We start from the raw sequence: 18,070 nt of genomic DNA, 5'->3' as shown, positions 1-18,070 counted from the left end.
CCCCCCCCCCCCCCCGCCACACAAACACACACACACACACACACACACCCTCTTTCAGGGCAGCATGTCCCCTTCCCTAGCCTCAGTAGACTTCTCCTGAATTTTCACATTTACTTTTAAGGGATGTGGTAAGGAGGTGTAACGAAGCCTCTTCCCTCCTGTCCCTTCTTCCATCAGGTCCGAGGTCTCCTACCCCCCTCAAACCCCCACAGGAGTCACCACCCCAGGTAAGGAAAGGGCAGCAGCTCCTGAGGGCAGGAGATGGAAGCTGGCATGGACTGGGAGCAGGAAGAGGGTCTGGCTGTTCTCCCCACTTGCCAGAGACCAAAGTTGTTTCCTGGGTGAAGATACCAGTTGCCCAGGGCAACTTGGAGGGGGAGGATAGGAGACCGGCTGTGTCCCTTTCTCTTCCCTTGGGAGCAACAGCATCCGGAAACTGGGGGGGGGGCCGGGGGGGGGAGCGGTGTTAGGGAGGCTTGGCCTTTCAGCACCAGGGGGTCGTTAGTTAGCTGACTGCTCTGCCCCTGGGGAGGGGGTCATCATTAGGTGTTCCTACCCCTTCCCCTCCTCCAGCCCTCTCGGGACCCCATCTGACGTCAGCCTCCCCACCAGTGACGCTGGATTGGGGGTGGGGTACACTTGGGTCCTGGCTCCAAGAGTGGAATTGGGGAGATGGAATGGGCTGGGCCTGGAAGCCCAGGGTCACTTCTTTAGGGGACGTGGTGGAAAGAGCATGTAAGGATTGGTGAAGAATAGCTGTCTGTTCACAGAAAGGAAGGATTCTCACCCTTCCTGCCCTGATTTCGGGAGCTCTTCAGCCCCTCACCTCAATTTGAGGGGAAGGAGGGCAGGAAGCTGGTGTCCACCTCCCACTGGGGTTCCACCCAGGGTCAGCTGGGGGTGGGTGGTGGTGCTGATTGGTGGGAAGGAAGGCTGTCTCACATCCCTTCCACCATATCCATCTTTTCCTGGACTTTGGGCTACCGTTGCCTGCCTGTCGTTGAATTATTTATATTTCCATTTTGAGGCAGCCCATAGAGGGAAGGAAGGGAAAGAGGGATATACGTGTTCAGCCATTTCTCCTCACCGGTATAGCCAGTTCCATCCCTGGCTCCTCATAGGGGTAGTTCTGCTCTTCCTCATCAAGTACATGCACAGGTTCTTCGGAGCCACGGAGGGAACAGGGGGCTAGAGAGGCTGGGAGGGGGCACAGTGGTCGGGCAGACAGCTGCAGCCAGAGCTAAATTTAGCCTCTGATCTGGCTTTGATGCAGATTCATTTTTGGCTAAGGCAGCGCCCCCCCCCCACCCAGCTTCTCCCTAGCAATGGCAAGGTCCCTTGAAGCATGAACTTCGACCAGGACAACGACCCCTAGGCTTCCTCCCCCCACTCTGGGCTTCCTCACCCCTAGAGGGGGTGATGCTTCCTCGCAGCTGCCTCTGCCCGGGCACAGCGCCTGCACGGCTCCCAGGGTGCCGCGGGGGTCTGTGCGGGAGGGGGAGGCAGACGTGGTGCCCTCTTCCTGCTCCCAGTGCCAGGGGGGTCACTATTTATAATTTTAAGGCTTCGGTGTCTAATTATAACTGAGAAGGGGTTAGCAAGAGGGGGCCAGGCGGTGTCAGCTACCGAATGTCCCAGGCCCAGTCAGGAGAGAAGAGGCCGAGTGAGAAGGCTTGGCAGGGGAGCGGGTGTGTCCTGTCCTTACCTGGGGTCAGCCAGTTTGGGCCAGCTGGAGGGGGAAAGGCCCTGAGCGACGGCGACAGCTGGGGGCACCGAGGCAGTGCCAGAGAGAGCGTTGTTTCCCCCAGCCCGCAGGGTCTTCTGGGGATAGATCAGGGGAGCAGCCTGCCGGCGCTGAGGGTGCAGGATTGGGCCCCGTCCCCGACTTTTCTCTGTCTCTTTTCAGGGCCAGCGTATGGGTGAGGGGGCACCCCCTGGGGCCTGAGCTGCCCCGCACAGGATGCCCCGTGCCCCCCACTTCATGCCCTTGCTGCTCCTGCTGTTGCTGTCACTCCCCCACACACGGGCTGCCTTTCCCCAGGACCCCCTCCCTCTGCTGACCTCTGACCTGCAAGGTGAGTGTCCCCCCCCCCCCCCCACCCCCGTTGTGTGAGCTCGGGAGGCACGGGAGGTGAGGTGCGGGTGGCGCCTCCCTGCTGGGCCCGCTTTCTTCACTCTGAGGCAGACGGGGCCAGACCACACCTTAGCCGGCTTGAATCCCGGCCAAGCTGCTCGGGAGCTGGAGGACCTCGGTTGAGTCGGTTCACCTTTCTTCGCCTCAGTCTCCTCATCTGCAAAATGAGGATAACAAAGAGCATTCTACCTCATTAGAGTTATGTAGGGATTAAGTGAGGTCACCCACGGAAAGTGCCGAGAACACTGTCTGGCCCACGGTCAGTGTTTTCTGTGTGTTCGCTATTATTATTAGTTACACCACGAAGGCTCGGGCCCGTTCAGTGGTGCCCCACACCTCTTACCTCCCTCTCCACCATTTGCACCACAACTAAGCCGAGGTCCCACTGTGAGGGACACCATAGACCCACTTTTTTTCTGAGAAGAAAAGAACTTCATCTGTTTGCAGGTTCCTGTTATTAAGGTAGGATTTAGAATATTCTAAGGATGAAAGAACTGCACTTGGGTCACTGGGAGTAAGTGTTGGGGGGTAAGAATTGCACTTACTGGGGCGCCTGGGTGGCTCAGTCGTTAAGCGTCTGCCTTCGGCTCAGGTCATGGTCCCGGGGTCCCGGTGTCCCGGGGTCCTGGGATCAAGCTCCGCATTGGGATCCCTGCTCAGCAGGAAGTCTGCTTCTCCCTCTTCCACTCCCCCTGCTCGTGTTCCCTCTCTGGCTGTCTTTCTCTCTGTCAAATAAATAAAATCTTAAAAAAAAAAAAAAAAAAGAATCACACTGACACGTGCCAAACGCCGGCCTAAGCCCCGTCCGAACGTTGGAACACCTGTCATGAGCTCTGAGCTCCCTCGGAGTGCTGGCGATTGTGGCCGCCACAGTCGGGCCAGTGGACGCCGGAGTCGGTCAGAGGAGGCGGGAAGCGGGGAGGGCTGAGGTGGCCTCCGGAGAACCTCGAGGGCTGGGAGAAATTGGAGAAAGTGTTCCAGACAGGACAGCGTACGATGTGGGAACGAAAGGGGAGCACTTGCCCCACCACGCTTCCGAGAAGGGGACTGAGTTCAGCTCTGCAGTCAGACAGACCTGGATCTGAATCCCGGTGCCGGCCACTTCCAAGCTAAATGAGCTATGCAAATGCTTTAATGGCTTGAAGCCACAGGCTCCTCATCTGTAAAATGGGGCGACTAGTAGTACTTCCCTCATAGGGCTGTATCAAACGCGGCGGTGCTTCTCAAGTGCGAACACAGTGGTTGGCAGAAGTTAAGTGCTCAGACGTTATTTTATTCGTAGTTGTATCAACAGCTTTGCTAATACCTCACAACTCATCTCGCTCATCCACGATGTCCATTGCGGGGCTTCATCTGGTTGGAAAGGGTATTGAGGGAGTGTGTGGTGTTTGGCTGGCCCTCAGCACCCACCTCTCTGTGTCTTCTAGGTACTTCCCCATTATCCTGGTTCCGGGGCCTGGAGGATGATGCTGTGGTTGCAGAACTTGGGCTGGACTTTCAGAGATTCCTGACCTTGAACCGGACCTTGCTAGTGGCTGCCCGGTAAACTGACCGTGGCACAGTTGTGGGGCCGACATGCATGCTCCTGGGCAGACATGGGACCTACATGGCCACTGCAGCATCTTGCAGGGGACACATGCAGGTGTATAAGCCATGGGACATGGACATGCTTGGACCCAGAGCACAAATGCCAAGGCATGGAGTAAGGGGGATGATAGAGGGCAGGAGGTCTGCACTGTTTGTCTCTGAGCTGCTGAACCTGAGCAGGGTGGGCGCTAAGGAGCTCAGGTGGGGTGCCTTGGCTTGCTTGGCTCTGATCCCTCCTTACCTGTCCCTTCAGGGATCACGTTTTCTCCTTCGATCTTCAAGCCCAGGAAGAAGGGGAGGGGCTGGTGCCCAACAAGGTGAGGGGCGTGTGGGAGGAGGTGCAGGCATGGAGATGAGGCTGGGAAAGGTCTGGTGGGGGTCAAGTGGGTGGGAAGAGGAATCCAAAAGGAGCCATAAAGTGAGGGGGCATCCAGGTTGCCCATGATGTTCCCTCCTCTACTTCTCCCTTCAGTATCTAACATGGCGGAGTCAAGACATGGAGAACTGTGCTGTGCGGGGGAAGCTGACGGTGAGGAGTGGGATGAGAATTTCGAGGGGACAATTTCCCGCCTCCAGGTTCTGTCCAAGCGGTCCTCCACTGTGCCCACTTTCCCACCCACTTCCATCTCAGACCACAGGAGCAATGTGCAGGGAAGGGGATGAATAATTTTCACTTGCCTTCACGGAAAAGGGAGACTCCCAACAGGCCAAAGAATTTGCCCGAGGTTGCAGGGCAGTGAATAGCTTACTTGGGACTTCACCCCACATTGCTCTGACTGGCTCCAAGGAGGGAGCCTTACTCCCCGTGCCCCCTGTCCCACTCGTAGGGACTCCTGTCGCTGACCTAGAATTTTGGATTCTCTAGGACGAGTGCCACAACTACATTCGTGTTCTCGTTCCCTGGGACTCCCAGACACTCCTTGCCTGTGGAACAAACTCATTCAGCCCTGTGTGCCGCAGCTACGGGGTACGAAGGCAGAGGCGGGTGGCAGCAGGGTCAGGATGGGAGTGGGAAGAGAACCCAAGATGGGCAACCAGTTTGGTGGGGACGGGCCAGCCGGGGTGGAGGAACGGGAGTGCCGAGTGCAAGGGTCCAGAAGGGGTGGGGGAAAGAGGCAAGGGGACGTGAGGGAGTGGGCTATGGAGCCAGGCTCCAAGACTCCAAGGACTCCAAGACCCTGCTCCCTCTGCCTCCAGGTAACGTCGCTGCAGCAGGAGGGTGAAGAGCTGAGTGGGCAGGCCCGATGCCCCTTTGATGCCGCTCAGTCCAACGTGGCTGTCTTTGCAGGTGTGTGAGGAGCAGGCCTGTGGCGGAAGGGGGCTCGCACCTTAGCCTTTGGTCTTTGCCCACGCTTCTGAGTGGAGGGTTGAGGTAGGGGGCGGGGCCAGGCTGAGGGAGGCAGGGGCTAGGAGGCCCGAGAAGAGCCAGATCCTTGGGCCCTCCCCTGACCCCACCCTACCCACCACTCCAGAGGGCAGCCTTTACTCAGCCACAGCCGCGGATTTCCAGGCCAGTGATGCTGTGGTCTACAGGAGCCTTGGGCCTCAGCCCCCACTCCGCTCCGCCAAGTACGACTCCAAGTGGCTCAGAGGTCAGGGTGGGCCTGGGGGAGGGAGGCTGCTCTTGGGGAGGAGGTGCAGGGGGAGGACGGTAGCAGGGAGCAGGCAGATGGCAGTGGTACTGTGCATGTATGCAAAGGCAAGAGGCTGGGTGGGGCCGGGAGTTTCTGAGCGTACCATTTCCTGTCTCTCCCCTTTCAGAGCCACACTTTGTCCACGCCTTGGAGCATGGAGACCATGTCTACTTCTTCTTCCGAGAGGTCTCTGTGGAGGATGCCCGGCTGGGAAGGGTAAGGAGGTGGGCAGCTAGAGGGTTCTGCCTGATCCTGAGGAACCAGTCAGAGTCAGGGGAGAGCTTGTGGCCCTAATGTCCACCACGCAATCCCCTGGACTCTGAGCCCCAACTTGGGAGTAGCCCCCAACCCTCTGCCCCCACATCCATCCTGCTGCGTCCCTCATCCTTGACCCAGTCCGATCTACCACACTATACCCTTCCTTTGTTGTGGCCCTGGCGTTTGTCCCTTGGTGCTCCAGCACTCCGGAGTCCTCCCTCCCACCTCCCCCCCCCATGCTCCCCTTGCCCCGAGGGCCTCACTGTTCTCCACACCCCCCCCCCCCCCGCACCCTCCTCTCCTCCCCCAGGTACAGTTCTCCCGAGTGGCCCGTGTGTGTAAGCGTGACATGGGTGGCTCGCCTCGGGCCTTGGACCGCCACTGGACATCCTTCCTGAAGCTGAGGCTCAACTGCTCTGTCCCTGGGGACTCTACCTTCTATTTTGACGTCTTACAGGCCTTAACTGGGCCTGTGGACTTCTATGGCCGCTCTGCTCTCTTTGGGGTCTTCACCACCCAGACCAATAGGTTAGTACTAGACTAACCAGTGTGCTCCAATCTGTCCCTTATCCCACCAGCATCCAAGCTCCCCTCTCAAAGCCCCTATAGTGAGGGGAAACTCCCTTCAAAGCCAGTTTGCTGTTCTGCTCTTTCTTCTCCCAGCATGGCCCCCAGGGGCTGCCTCGCCCTCTCAGGCTCCACCCCCTAATATGGTACTTAAGGGTAGCTGCCATGTCTCACCTGGGAGGAGCTGTGCTATCCCTTCCAACACCTAGCCCACATCTTTCTCTGGCTCCTTCAGCATCCCTGGCTCTGCGGTCTGTGCCTTCTACGTGGATGATATCGAGCGTGGGTTTGAGGGCAAGTTCAAGGAGCAGAGGAGTCTGGATGGGGCCTGGACACCTGTGTCTGAGGACAGGGTTCCATCCCCCAGGTACCCAGGATGGGAGTGGGTTTTGGGCGGGGGGACAGAAGCAAGCGGTGTGTTCCCACATGGGATTATGAAGAGAGGGTCTATGGGATTATGGGGAGGGGGCTCAGTGGGTTGGCGTGGGACTGGTGAGCTGTAGAGAAGGGGCAAGCGGTAGTGTGAACGTCTGTGTGAAGGGGGAGGGCAAGGGTTACCAATCGTGTTTGAGAGCAGTTAGTGGGGGGGGCACGGAGCCTAACTAAGCCCTGGCTCCCTGTCCTAACACTGTCCCTTCCCATGCACCTACCAGGCCAGGATCCTGTGCAGGAGTAGGTGTGGCTGCCTTGTTCCCCTCTTCTCGAGACCTCCCCGATGACGTCCTGACCTTCATCAAGGCTCACCCACTGCTGGACCCCGCTGTGCCACCTGCCACCCATCAACCTCTGCTCACCCTCACCAGCAGGTATGCTACTAAAAAGACAACTACTGCCCAAGCCCCATGCCCCACGCCCCACGCCCCAGCCACTCTCCTTCTCTGACCTCACAAGGTAAGTCATATTGGGAGGAAGGACCTATGAACGTGGAGGGAGAGAGGTAAGAAGGAAACTCTGGGCTGGGGGAAGGACCCAGGAGTGGGAGCCAGGATACATCGGCTGTCCTTGAGACACTCCAGCTTCCACCACTCAGGTGGCCCTGACTGAGGCCTATTCCTCCAGGGCGCTACTGACCCAGTTAGCTGTGGATGGTAGGGCTGGTCCCTACAGTAACACCACAGTCCTGTTCCTGGGCTCCAACGATGGGACCGTGCTGAAGGTGCTGCCCCCAGGGGGGCCATCTGGCAGACGTGAGCCCATCCTGTTGGAAGAAATCAATGCCTACAGCCCCTCCAGGTGAGGCCTTGGTCTGGCAGTCACCGCCCCCCCAACCACCTGCAGAGCAGGAATGGGAAGTGAGGTGGTAGGTGGGGATGTGAGGATGGGGTGGGAACTCCACTGGCTTCTGATGGCTGAAGCTGTAGGGTAGAGGGGTTTGGCAAGAAGCTAGACTAGTGTGCTAGGGCAGCCCTATGAGCTGTAGTCAGTGCTCGGGTGCCTCCCCACCTTCTGTTTTTTAACTGACCCAGGGAGAAAGAAGCCTCCCCTGCCCCATCCCTGAGTCCTTCTGGCCTCACCCTAGGTGCCGTGGGAAGCGGGCCGCCCAGACAGCACGGCGGGTCATAGGGCTGGAGCTGGACACTGAAGGTCACAGGCTCTTTGTGGCTTTTTCTGGCTGCATCATCTACCTCCCTCTCAGCCGGTGTGCCCGGCACGGGGCCTGTCGGAGGTGAGACGGGCCGAGGGCAGACCTGCCTGGGCCAGCAGGAGCACAAGAACACAGGCGTGGGGGGCGGCTGGGAAATGCAGGGGCTGGCGGGAGGGAGGGCTGCCCCAAGCACTCTGCAGGTGGGCAGTGACCAGGGCCTAGAATAGGAATTGGGATAGCACAGGATGGCACTATGGGGCTAGGGGCCTCCTGCAGGCCAGGGTGAGAGCTGGAAGGGCAGGGCCACGGGATGTGATTAGAGTGGAGAGCCTCACATGACTCCGTTTTCCGCAGGAGCTGTCTGGCTTCTCAGGACCCATACTGTGGATGGCATAGCTCCAGAGGCTGTGTGGATATCAGGGGACCTGGTGGGTAAGTGAGGGGCCCCCAGATCTCCTGAGGAGAAAGCTCGGTCCGCACCGCTAGCAGAGGAAGCTGAGGGCCGGGGTGGGGGCTGGGGGCAAGATGTATGACTGCACTAAGCCACCTCCACCCCTGTCCTAGGACTGATGTGGATCCAGCTGGGAACCAGGAATCCATGGAGCACAGCGACTGCCAAGGTAAACGGAGGGGAAGGGGCAGCCGTGGCCGCAGCTGCACGCACCTCTGACGGCCAGCAGCTACCATCCCAGGTGTGGCTGTCCATACTTCTGTGGCACAGTTGCCCCCTTCGGCTCTTCCTGAAGCTCCCCCTGCCTCCATCGTCACCCTCTGTCCCCCTTCTTCATAGATGGAGCTACTGGGAGTCAGTCTGGCACAGGCGATTCTGCTTATGGTGAGTCTGCCTATCCCAACGCCATCTTCCCTTGCTCGGCCCACGCTCACCCAAGTCTGTGCCCCACGGCAGCAGCAGACACTGCACACGCTCAGTCTCAGAAGAGGGTTAGCATCCTCCAGATACCCCGCATATAGCCAGTGCTTGGCACACAGTAGGGTGCTTAATAAATAGTTTTTGAAAAAACAAAACAAAACATGAAAGAATGTCCAGCATGGTGAGCCTTCCCCCACCCTCCAGAGGAAGGTAGAGGCTGGAGTTCTGGACCTTTGGGTTCCAAAGTGGGGGCGGGGTGGGGAGGACCTACCGAACAGGTGTCAGCGGTGGAAGACACGAGCCTCACTGGCTCTGACCTGGTCTCTGTCACCAGTGCTTCTGGGTCCTGGCCCTTCCCCTGAGACCCCCAGCCCCCCCAGTGATGCCCACCCCCGGCCCCAGTCTTCCACTCTTGGAGCTCACACTCAGGGTAAGGGGGCTGGCTGGGAGGGATAGGAGTGAAGTGTGGGGCTGCTGAGTCTGGAAGAATTCTAAGCCCCTCCCTGACGTGTTTGGTGCTCACTAATGCCTGTTTGGAGCCTCCCCTCCCCAGAGCTGGGCATCTCGGACCCACGGCCTTCTGCACTGGCAGAGTTTGGCACTCGCTCTTGGCATGGCTACAGGGGCCAGAGCTGGGCTGGGGACTGTGTGTGAGGTCTAGTGTGCTGTGCTGGGCTGACTGTGTGTGTTGAGGGCAGGGGAGACCATTCTGAGGACGGCCAGCCTGTGCTGGGGTGAAGCTGAGCAGCAGAGAGGAGAAACTCGAACTTGCCCTCCCATGCCCACCTACCCTGGCTGAGCCTCCCTCCTCCCTCTCGGTCAGCAGGCGTGCGCCGGGACCTCCCCCCAGCCTCAGCCTCCCTCTCCGTCCCCATCACACTCCTCCTGGCCTGTGCTGCTGCAGCCTTCGCCCTGGGCGCCTCAGTCTCCGGCCTCCTGGTCTCCTGCGCTTGTCGCCGAGCCCACAGACGTCGGAGCAAGGACGTCGAGACGCCGGGGCTCCCGCGCCCTCTCTCCCTTCGCAGCTTGGCCCGGCTGCACGGTGCGGGCCCAGAGCTGCCGCCGTGCAAGGATGGAGACGGGGCGCAGCCGCCCCAGCTCTACACCACCTTCCTGCCTCCCCCCGAGGCCGTAGCCCCGCCGGAGCTGGCCTGCCTGCCCACGCCGGAGTCCACGCCGGAGCTGCCGGTCAAGCACCTACGCCACGCTGGGGGCCCCTGGGAGTGGAACGAGAACCGGAACAACGCCAAGGAGGGCCCCGGCCGCGCGCGGGGCGGAAACGCAGCGGGCGGCCCCGCGCCGCGCGTGCTGGTGAGGCCGCCACCGCCGGGCTGTCCCGGGCAGGCCGTGGAAGTCACCACCTTGGAGGAACTGCTGCGCTACCTGCACGGCCCGCAGCCGCCCAGGAAGGGGGCCGAGCCCCCGGCCGTGGCGGCCTTTACCTCGCGGGCGCTCCCGCCGGAGCCGATCCCCACCCCCACCCTCTTTGCGGGCTCCAGCCTCCTCCCCCGGGAGTGTGGTCCGCCGCTGAGGCTGGACGTGCCCCCCGAGGGGAAGTGCGCGGCGCCCTCCATCCGGCCCGCGCTCTCCGACCCGGCTCCCCGGCTAGGGGTCGGGAGCAGCCGGAGGATGCCCTTCCCCACGCACCGTGCACCCCCCGCCCTGCTCACTCGGGTCCCCTCAGGGGGCCCTTCCAGGTACTGCGGGGGTCCCGGGAGACATCTCCTGTACCTGGGCCGGCCGGAGGGGTATCGGGGCCGCGCTCTGAAGAGGGTGGACGTCGAGAAGCCCCAGCCGCCCCCGAAACCTCTCGTCTCACCCTCCTCCCAGCCGGCTCTCCCCAACGGCAGCCATTTTAACTTTTAAAGGGAGCTGCGCCACGTCCTCCAATGGCGCCCTTGAGGCCCGTGCCCTCAAAGGCCAAGAGCATAGACGCATCTCCAAGGACAGATCCCCTCCCTCTCTCCGTGTTCCACACCTCCAGCCTTCCTGGACTCTGAGAGTCTCCCGGGGTCCCAGCCCGCCTCGGGTTTATTTATTGACTGTCTTTTCCCCCTGTCCTCGAGAGAGGAGTGGGAGGTGAGAAGCTCGCCCCCTCAGTGAGCCAGCTTTTCGGGGGGGGGAACTGGCGCACTCCCACTCCCCCCTCCCTCAGCCAAGCTGCCTTAACTCGCCCCTCCGGGCTTCCTCCATAGACTGGGCCGCGGGCGGGCCGCAGGGCGGACGGACAGACCGACGGGGCTGGGGCCGCGCGCGCGTTGTGTACAGAGTCCTCGGGCCTCCCGGGACGTGCCTCCTCCTACTGTGTAGGAGCCTCCGCTTCCCAATACAGCTGTGTCCCCGAGCCGTGCCTGACTTTCCTAGCGGAGGGGGCGGGGCGGGAACCGGTCCGCTCGCTAGGTGCCTCTGCCCCCGAATCTCTCTGCCTTCGTCTTGGCCTTGCACTCTCTCCCGAGTAATTGGGATGGCTGCGGTCCCACCGGGGTTAATCAGGAAAGGTTTCCTGAAGGAGGCAAGCGAAGAAATGGGTGTTTGGAGATGAACCAGGGCCCAGGAGACCCACGGCAGAACTTAGGTGGGGTGGGGAGGGCACCGGAGCTCGTTTCTGGATCGAGGATGTTTTCATAGCCTGTTCCGTGGGGGTGGGGGGAGGGTATTTTTTGAGAAATAAAATGAAGCTGCAGCGCAAGTGATTTAAGTTTCACAACAGGAAATCTTGTCCTAAAGAATTTGGAGAGTGTGGGTCGCACGATGGGTAGGCTGCAAAGAACAGCAAAGGATTCAGCCCTATTGGTGGTAGGGGCTACCCTTGCCAGTTCCCTAAGGTACAGTTAATTCCCTTTCTCAGAGCGGGAGGGGGGTGTAGGAGCGCGTGTTTCCTCGCACGCATGCGTAACCTCTTGTCTCGGAGTCTCGGGCCGCGCTCCAGCCCCGCGCTCCGAGGATCAGCTAGCGGGTGCCTGTGCCGTCTTTCCTCCGGCCGGAGCTGGCTGAAGATACCTGTCTGTTATCCCGGGGACCAATGGGAGGGGCGGACAGGACCTTCTGCCCCGCCCACTACCTCGAGTTTAAGGACGCTTAAAGCCTCGCGCGGGCGGTGGGTGCTTTTGGGATTTACAAGTCCGGGTCTTCACCGGCGCGTGGCCGGAGTATCCGCTCAGTTGGGAGCCCTAGGCCGCCGTTCCACTGGTGCCGCCTGGAGGCCGGCCCAAGCCCTGCAGCTAAGGAAGCCTTGGCAGTCCCTTTCCCGGTTCGCCACCGGACTGCCTTGAGCGGGAAACCGCTGAGAACAATTTGGTGAAGAACCGTGATTGTGTCTAGCTCCGCCCTTATTACCTGTAATCCTGACAAGTCAGAACTTTGCCCTAAGTCTCAATTTCCTCATCTGAAAAATGGGGTTGTTTGAGAGGCTCAAGTAATTATATGTAAAAATGCTTTGAAAGGAGAAAGCATGGTACCTTGTGAGATGTCGATTCCTCCAAACCCATGCTTAGGTGTCCTAACTTCGCGATCTACCAAGCAATCTGTTTCCTTTTGTATCCTTACAATCTTCATTTATAGATTTTACCCTCAAGGTTTTTTTTAAAGTCGCTCTCCGAACTTTCCTCACACCTTGTTCTGCCAAATTTGTTCCCCAGGCTACCCTCTGCTTGGAGCTTGTTTCCCCAGGTTGGAGAGATCCTTTAGGTCTTAGTTTTCCCCTCTTCAGATGTCTTACTTAAACCAAGATGCTTTAAAACCATTGCTAGTTTTCTAGATAGTGAAGAAGAGCAAGGAAGGAATAGAGCAACTTTCTAATCACCTGACTTCACTATCCTCTTCAAACCAAGGTGTTAAAGCCAGGACAAAGAAAAATGTTAGGGGAGCGCCTGGGTGGCTCAGTTGTTAAGCGTCTGCCTTTGGCTCAGGTCGTGATCCCAGGGTCCTGGGATCGAGCCCCACATCGGGCTCCCTGCTCGGCGGGAAGCCTGCTTCTCCCTCTCCCACTCCCCCTGCTTGTGTTCCCTCTCTCGCTGTGTCTCTCTCTGTCAAATAAATGGATAAAATCTTTAAAACAAAACAAAACAAAAAAAGAAAAATATTAGGGCTGCAGCGTTTCTCAGCCTTCTGAAGGACAAGTCTCACAAATACTTTCGTTCTTGCCCTGAAGGTGGTCACGACAAAGGGGTAAATGATCTTTAGGTTTAAATACAGACTCAGAAGAAGTTAATCTTGTGACTCTGTGCAGACAACAGCAATTTACAGGTTAAAGTCCTGGTTTCATTTTAATCAAGAAGGGTGTTCATTTACAAAGTATGGCGACTTCTCTAGCCAAGAGAGCCTAAGCTGGACTCTCAGAACCTTCTCAGGTCTAGTGAAAGCAGTTGTGTTGCAGTGATAGCAACAGTCCTTGGACTCTGCCACTTAATAGTTTTGTGCGTGACTAACCTCTCTGTGCCTCAATTTCTTTTGTAAAGCATGTAAAGGATATATGCCAATAGGAGGTTATAAAGCAGCATATAAATATATAGGTTTAAATTAAGTGCTTTGTGGGAAAAGGTTATTTGCCCCAAATAAAGTAGACTACTATGAAGTATGCAATTCAATAATACTCATGAAATACTTTATCCTGGTAGAGAGTAGTGAATAATAAACTAAGGGAATGAATTCAAAGAAATTACTGTCCCTGACAACAGAGGGATAAACATGACCCCTTAATTTAAGGATACTTAAATACTTAAGGATACTGTTGATACTTTTTTTAAATTATTAGTTCAAACTTTGTCTTTAGAAACACCAGCATGTGCCAACAAGAGGATAAAGTCCTCACCCTGAGGGATTTCTAAGCTGATTTCTCAGAGGCATCCTGGGAGGTTATGGAGAAACCATGGCCCCAGTAGGCAGAGTCCATCAGCTTGTGTAAGACTTTGGGGATCTGAAACACAGAAGGTTCCACAGTCACAAAGCTTGAAAAGCTGTTCAGCGCCTTGGGTTCTTTAGGAGCTAAGTCATAGGAGCCTGAGCTATTACTGTCTCTCAGATTTCTGTCTCCTTGATGCCACCACCCCACACTTGGGAACCATACAGGTATGAGTCACTTTCTGCTACTTAATCCAGCAGTTGACCTTCAGATATGTTGACTTATAAGAATTTAAGGTTACATATATGAGAGTAAGGTTGAAGTACATGGATAAAATATGAAGCCTATGAATCCAAAAGATTGCCTACCTTTACCACACATGTATTAGGGTCCCAATAGGAAATAGACAACATGCTCAAAATAATGAAGGGCTGATTTTAAAAAGTGTGGGCAAAGGATAGGTCAGTAACTGGAGGCGAGTAAGAGCCTTAGGCCTGAAAAGACAAAGGGAGATAATGGGTTATATTGGAAGGAGAGGCTGCATTAAGAGGAGCAGTGACCTTTAATCAAAGGATACAGCTAGGCCCTGGAGACTCCAAGGAATGGAACCTGGGAAATCCATATACTGATTTCAGTTTTTTCAGATCTCCCTCCAGTCTCCTGCCAGAGCCCCCTATTGGCTGAATCAAAGTGGAAGCCCAAAGTGCAGGGAGCCCATTGATGAAATTCATGCAGGTTAGCTCCCAGGATAGAGAAAAAGATTTAGAGGGAGGAGAATAATCTGGAAGGGAAGACAGAAGCTATCCAGAATACCTAGAGCTGAAGACTGCATCCATTCTCTGCGAGAGGTTATCTTTGACTCTCCTTCCTCAAGTATTGCTGGCCAGCAACTTTGTGGAGATGCCTCCTGAATTAGTTTTGGAGCAAAACTGACTTTGAGGAGTTTGCAAAAAAGCTGCTTGAAGTTATGTCACCCCAGTTTCTTAACTACCTGCCCAAAGTCAAGTAAGATCATATTCTGATTAAAAGACAAACTACAGCAGAAAGAACACCAAAAACTGTGTAGAAATTGTAGTTTTAGAAAGAACAATTTTTTTTTTTTTTTAAGCTGAGGGACTCTGGGCAGTCACAAACTGTTGTGTGTGTGTGTGTGTGTGTGTGTGTGTGCGTGCGTGTGTTTAATCTATAGTCTGAAGATAATACATACCTTGTAAGATAGGTATGTTTGTGTGTATGCAAAATGATGAGCTCAATGCCAGACATATAACAAAACTTTAATGCATAGAGGGGCACCTGGCTGGCTCAGTCAGTAGAGCATGTGACTCTTGATCTTGGGTCATGAGTTCAAATCCCACATTAGGTGAAGAGCTTACTTAAAAAAAAAACGACAAGGGACGCCTGGGTGGCTCAGTTGGTTGAACGTCTGCCTTCGGCTCAGGTCATGATCTCAGGGTCCTGGGATCGAGCCCCGCATTGGCTCGATCTCTCCGCTCGGTGGGGAGTCTGCTTCTCCCTCTACCCCTCCCCCCTGCTCATGATATTTCTCTCAAATAAATAAATAAAGTATTTAAAAAAAAAATTCTTGGGGCGCCTGGGTGGCTCAGTCGTTAAGCGTCTGCCTTCGGCTCAGGTCATGATCCCAGAGTCCTGGGATCGAGCCCCGCATCGGGCTCCCTGCTCAGTGGGAAGCCTGCTTCTCCCTCTCCCACTCCCCCTGCTTGTGTTCCCTCTCTCACTGTGTCTCTGTCAAATAAATAAATAAAATCTTTAAAAAAAAAAAACTCTTTAGGCATAGAAACTACTGTTATTATTTATAATATTGGCTCCTCAAATATCACTTTCCTTTACAGTAAGAACTTCCTTAAACTTTAGGACTGGTTATGGAAGCAGAGTGCAGCCCCACACCTTGCTCAGGGGTCCTTTACAGTCTTTTTCTTTTCTTTTCTCTTTTTAAAAGATTTTATTTATTTATTTGACAGAGAAAGACACAGCAAGAGAGGGAACACAAGCAGGGGGAGTGGGAGAGGGAGAAGCAGGCTTCCCGCTGAGCAGGGAGCCCAATGCAGGGCTTGATCCCAGGACCCTGGGATCATGACCCAAGCCAAAGGCAGATGCCTAACGACTGAGCCACCCAGGCACCCCTACAGTCTTTTTCTTAAGAAAACATTTTTTTAAAAAACTATTTATTTGAGAGAGAGCGAAAGTGAGCGAGATCACAGAGGGAGATGGAGAAGCAGACTCACTGCTGAGCAGAGAGCCCAACATGGGGCTCAATCCCAGGACCCTGGGATCATGACCTGATTCGAAGGCAGACACTTAACCGAATGAGCCACCCAGGTGCCCCCCAAAAACATTTTTATAACACGTATACTTAAATTGTCTACTGGGCATTACTATTAATTTCCCAGTTACCCAGTTCCATTTTTTTTTTAAGGTATCCCCTATAGTCTTAACAAACTTACTCTATTACCTATCAGATATCTTGCACAAACCCTACGCAGGTGTGTGGTTATCATGAAGTTGCTCCCACTTCACCCTTCTCTTGTATTTTCTACCTACTTATCTTGGAGTAAAGCGCTCATTTTCACAGAGGAAATCTTGGGAAAGTTGCCTTCATTCATGTTTCTTTCCCATCCTTTAAGAATATTACCCTTCGGGCGCCCGCGTGGCTCAGATGGTTAAGCGTCTGCCTTCGGCTCAGGTCATGATCCCAGGGTCCTGGGATCGAGTCCCGCATCGGGCTCCCTGCTCAGGGGGGAGTATGCTTCTTCCTCTGCCTCTGCCTCTCTCTCTGACTCTCATGAATAAATAAATAAAACATTAAAAAAAAAAAAAAAAAGAATATTACCCTTCAGAGAACTCTAGGTTCCTATCTCCCCAATTCCCTTCCAACTTTCCCACATTCCTGATGATTTCTCTCACTAGGATTTTAATTCAATAAGACTTTTAGTTCTTTGTTTCTCAAGCCTCAAGTCCCTGCTCTTGTTCTGTTTTCTTTGCCTGCTCTTTTCCTCTCAACAGAACAAAGACTGCACACGCATTTATGAGGTACTCTGCCAGTTGTACCTTATTAATTAATGTGTGTACCAGATTTTTTGACTATATGTATTTACCAAAAAGCAATTATCTATATGTAGCCTAGTACATGGTAAATGTTCAATTTCCTAAATACTGACTTGGAGATTCTAGTTGTTGAACACAGATGCTTACATGTCTTTGACTTTGGTATTCCCCTCCTTTATTGAAGAAAGGCATCCTTATTGCCAATGGAGCAGCTTTTGAGAACACTATACCCTGGATGAGGATGAGGACCCCATCTAGTCAGCCAGATGAGTCTCTTCAGCCCTGGATATCAGTGGGGTTTGTGCTACAACCACACTGCTACTCATATTTACTTAGTAAATGTATGCTGAACTGGACTGAGATAGCAACAAGCACCTTATTAACTAAGAACAGCTGAGGAGCCAGCAGAGCAAATCTATTTCCAAGCCTCCCTGAACCTGATGGCCCATCCTTGCCCTGCCAAACCTTTCTTAGCATTGATTTTACTCCCACACAAGGCACAGAGTCATTTCCTTCAGCTACTGGGCTCCTCTCCTGGTTGTTTGCTTGCTTTTGGGAAGGGAGTGGGGGATGACAGAAGGGAGGAATATGTAAATCTAACAAACCAGTCTAAAGCTCTCTCCATTCTCACTTCAGTCCTTACCTCCACTTGCTCTGCCTATTTCAAATAACCAGTAGGAGCTAGGGTAAGGAAAATGCAGAGGGTGTGAATAGGTTAGAAGAGACCACAACAGGGGAAGGAAGACCCCTCACACACAAACACACCCTCCCCCTGCTCCATCCTCATTAGCTCAGCTAGACAGAGAAAACTTCCTATTGAGATTTATCTGTGATCAGGGACTAGGTACAATTTTTGCCCAGGAGATTGGAAAAAACTTTCAATGACACTCTGAAATGGTAAGACTTTGACATTTTATTAAGAAACATCTTTATTTTAAATGATAGTACAAAAATTATATATATAATATAGATCTGTATAAGTGTATATACACACAAATGATCACCCACACACACATACACACACCCTTCCTCATCAAAATCAAATCCTATTAAAATCCTAAATAAAAAAAAAGAAGTATATTTAAGTTTTTCTAAAACACACTGTACATAAAGCTGTCAGAAAACCTGAAAAACTGAGGACATTTTAGGGACCCCACCCACCCTCTTTCTCTCCTCCTCCAACATAAATGGCCTTGTCAGGAGGACAGGCCACAGGACAAAGCCAGAGAAGGGAGATGCAGTCATTATTGTTGGTCAAGCAAGATGCCTGAAACCAGCTAGGAAGCACAGGATATAGGGTATGACCTAGATTAATTCTCAGAAACAAACCACTTCAGAATAAACAGAAAATGCATGTAATAGGGAAGGAGGGGAGTGGAAAGAGGAAAGACAAGGCCCATAGATTAGAAATGACCAACTAATTAAGTTCTAGTGCCTGGGAAAGACTCAATGAGATAAAAACAATGGGGTCACAGAAGCAGAAGTAGTTTAGAGGGGAAAGGGCGGGGGGGGGGGGGGGGGGGGGGGGGGG

General features: G+C 54.5%; 1 protein-coding gene across 4 annotated transcripts in view; it reads left to right on the top strand.

Annotated features, from left to right (window-relative positions):
* SEMA6C (semaphorin 6C) overlaps nt 1-10,736 on the top strand; it is a 12,790-nt gene extending 2,054 nt beyond the window's left edge. Inside the window, exons 2-19 of one of the 4 annotated variants that reach the window (XM_021688027.1) lie at nt 178-227; nt 1,907-2,075; nt 3,562-3,676; nt 3,975-4,038; nt 4,194-4,250; nt 4,587-4,688; nt 4,919-5,009; nt 5,194-5,313; nt 5,483-5,571; nt 5,924-6,141; nt 6,416-6,547; nt 6,834-6,986; nt 7,240-7,413; nt 7,700-7,846; nt 8,120-8,197; nt 8,330-8,385; nt 8,556-8,600; nt 9,463-10,736. In XM_021688027.1, coding sequence (XP_021543702.1) covers nt 1,961-2,075; nt 3,562-3,676; nt 3,975-4,038; nt 4,194-4,250; nt 4,587-4,688; nt 4,919-5,009; nt 5,194-5,313; nt 5,483-5,571; nt 5,924-6,141; nt 6,416-6,547; nt 6,834-6,986; nt 7,240-7,413; nt 7,700-7,846; nt 8,120-8,197; nt 8,330-8,385; nt 8,556-8,600; nt 9,463-10,502 — 2,796 coding nt within the window. In that variant the 5' untranslated portion in view covers nt 178-227; nt 1,907-1,960 and the 3' untranslated portion in view covers nt 10,503-10,736. Of the gene's footprint in view, nt 1-177; nt 228-1,848; nt 2,076-3,561; nt 3,677-3,974; nt 4,039-4,193; nt 4,251-4,586; nt 4,689-4,918; nt 5,010-5,193; nt 5,314-5,482; nt 5,572-5,923; nt 6,142-6,415; nt 6,548-6,833; nt 6,987-7,239; nt 7,414-7,699; nt 7,847-8,119; nt 8,198-8,329; nt 8,386-8,555; nt 8,601-8,970; nt 9,067-9,462 lie in introns of those variants that run through there. The other 3 variants (XM_021688025.1, XM_021688028.1, XM_021688026.1) reach the window with 3 other exon arrangements.
* The last annotated feature ends 7,334 nt before the right edge of the window (nt 10,737-18,070 follow it).

The sequence above is a fragment of the Neomonachus schauinslandi genome, chromosome 4 (assembly GCF_002201575.2).
Source record: "Neomonachus schauinslandi chromosome 4, ASM220157v2, whole genome shotgun sequence".
Classification (NCBI taxonomy): Eukaryota; Metazoa; Chordata; class Mammalia; order Carnivora; family Phocidae; genus Neomonachus; species Neomonachus schauinslandi.
This window is presented reverse-complemented; position numbering and strand designations above follow the sequence as displayed.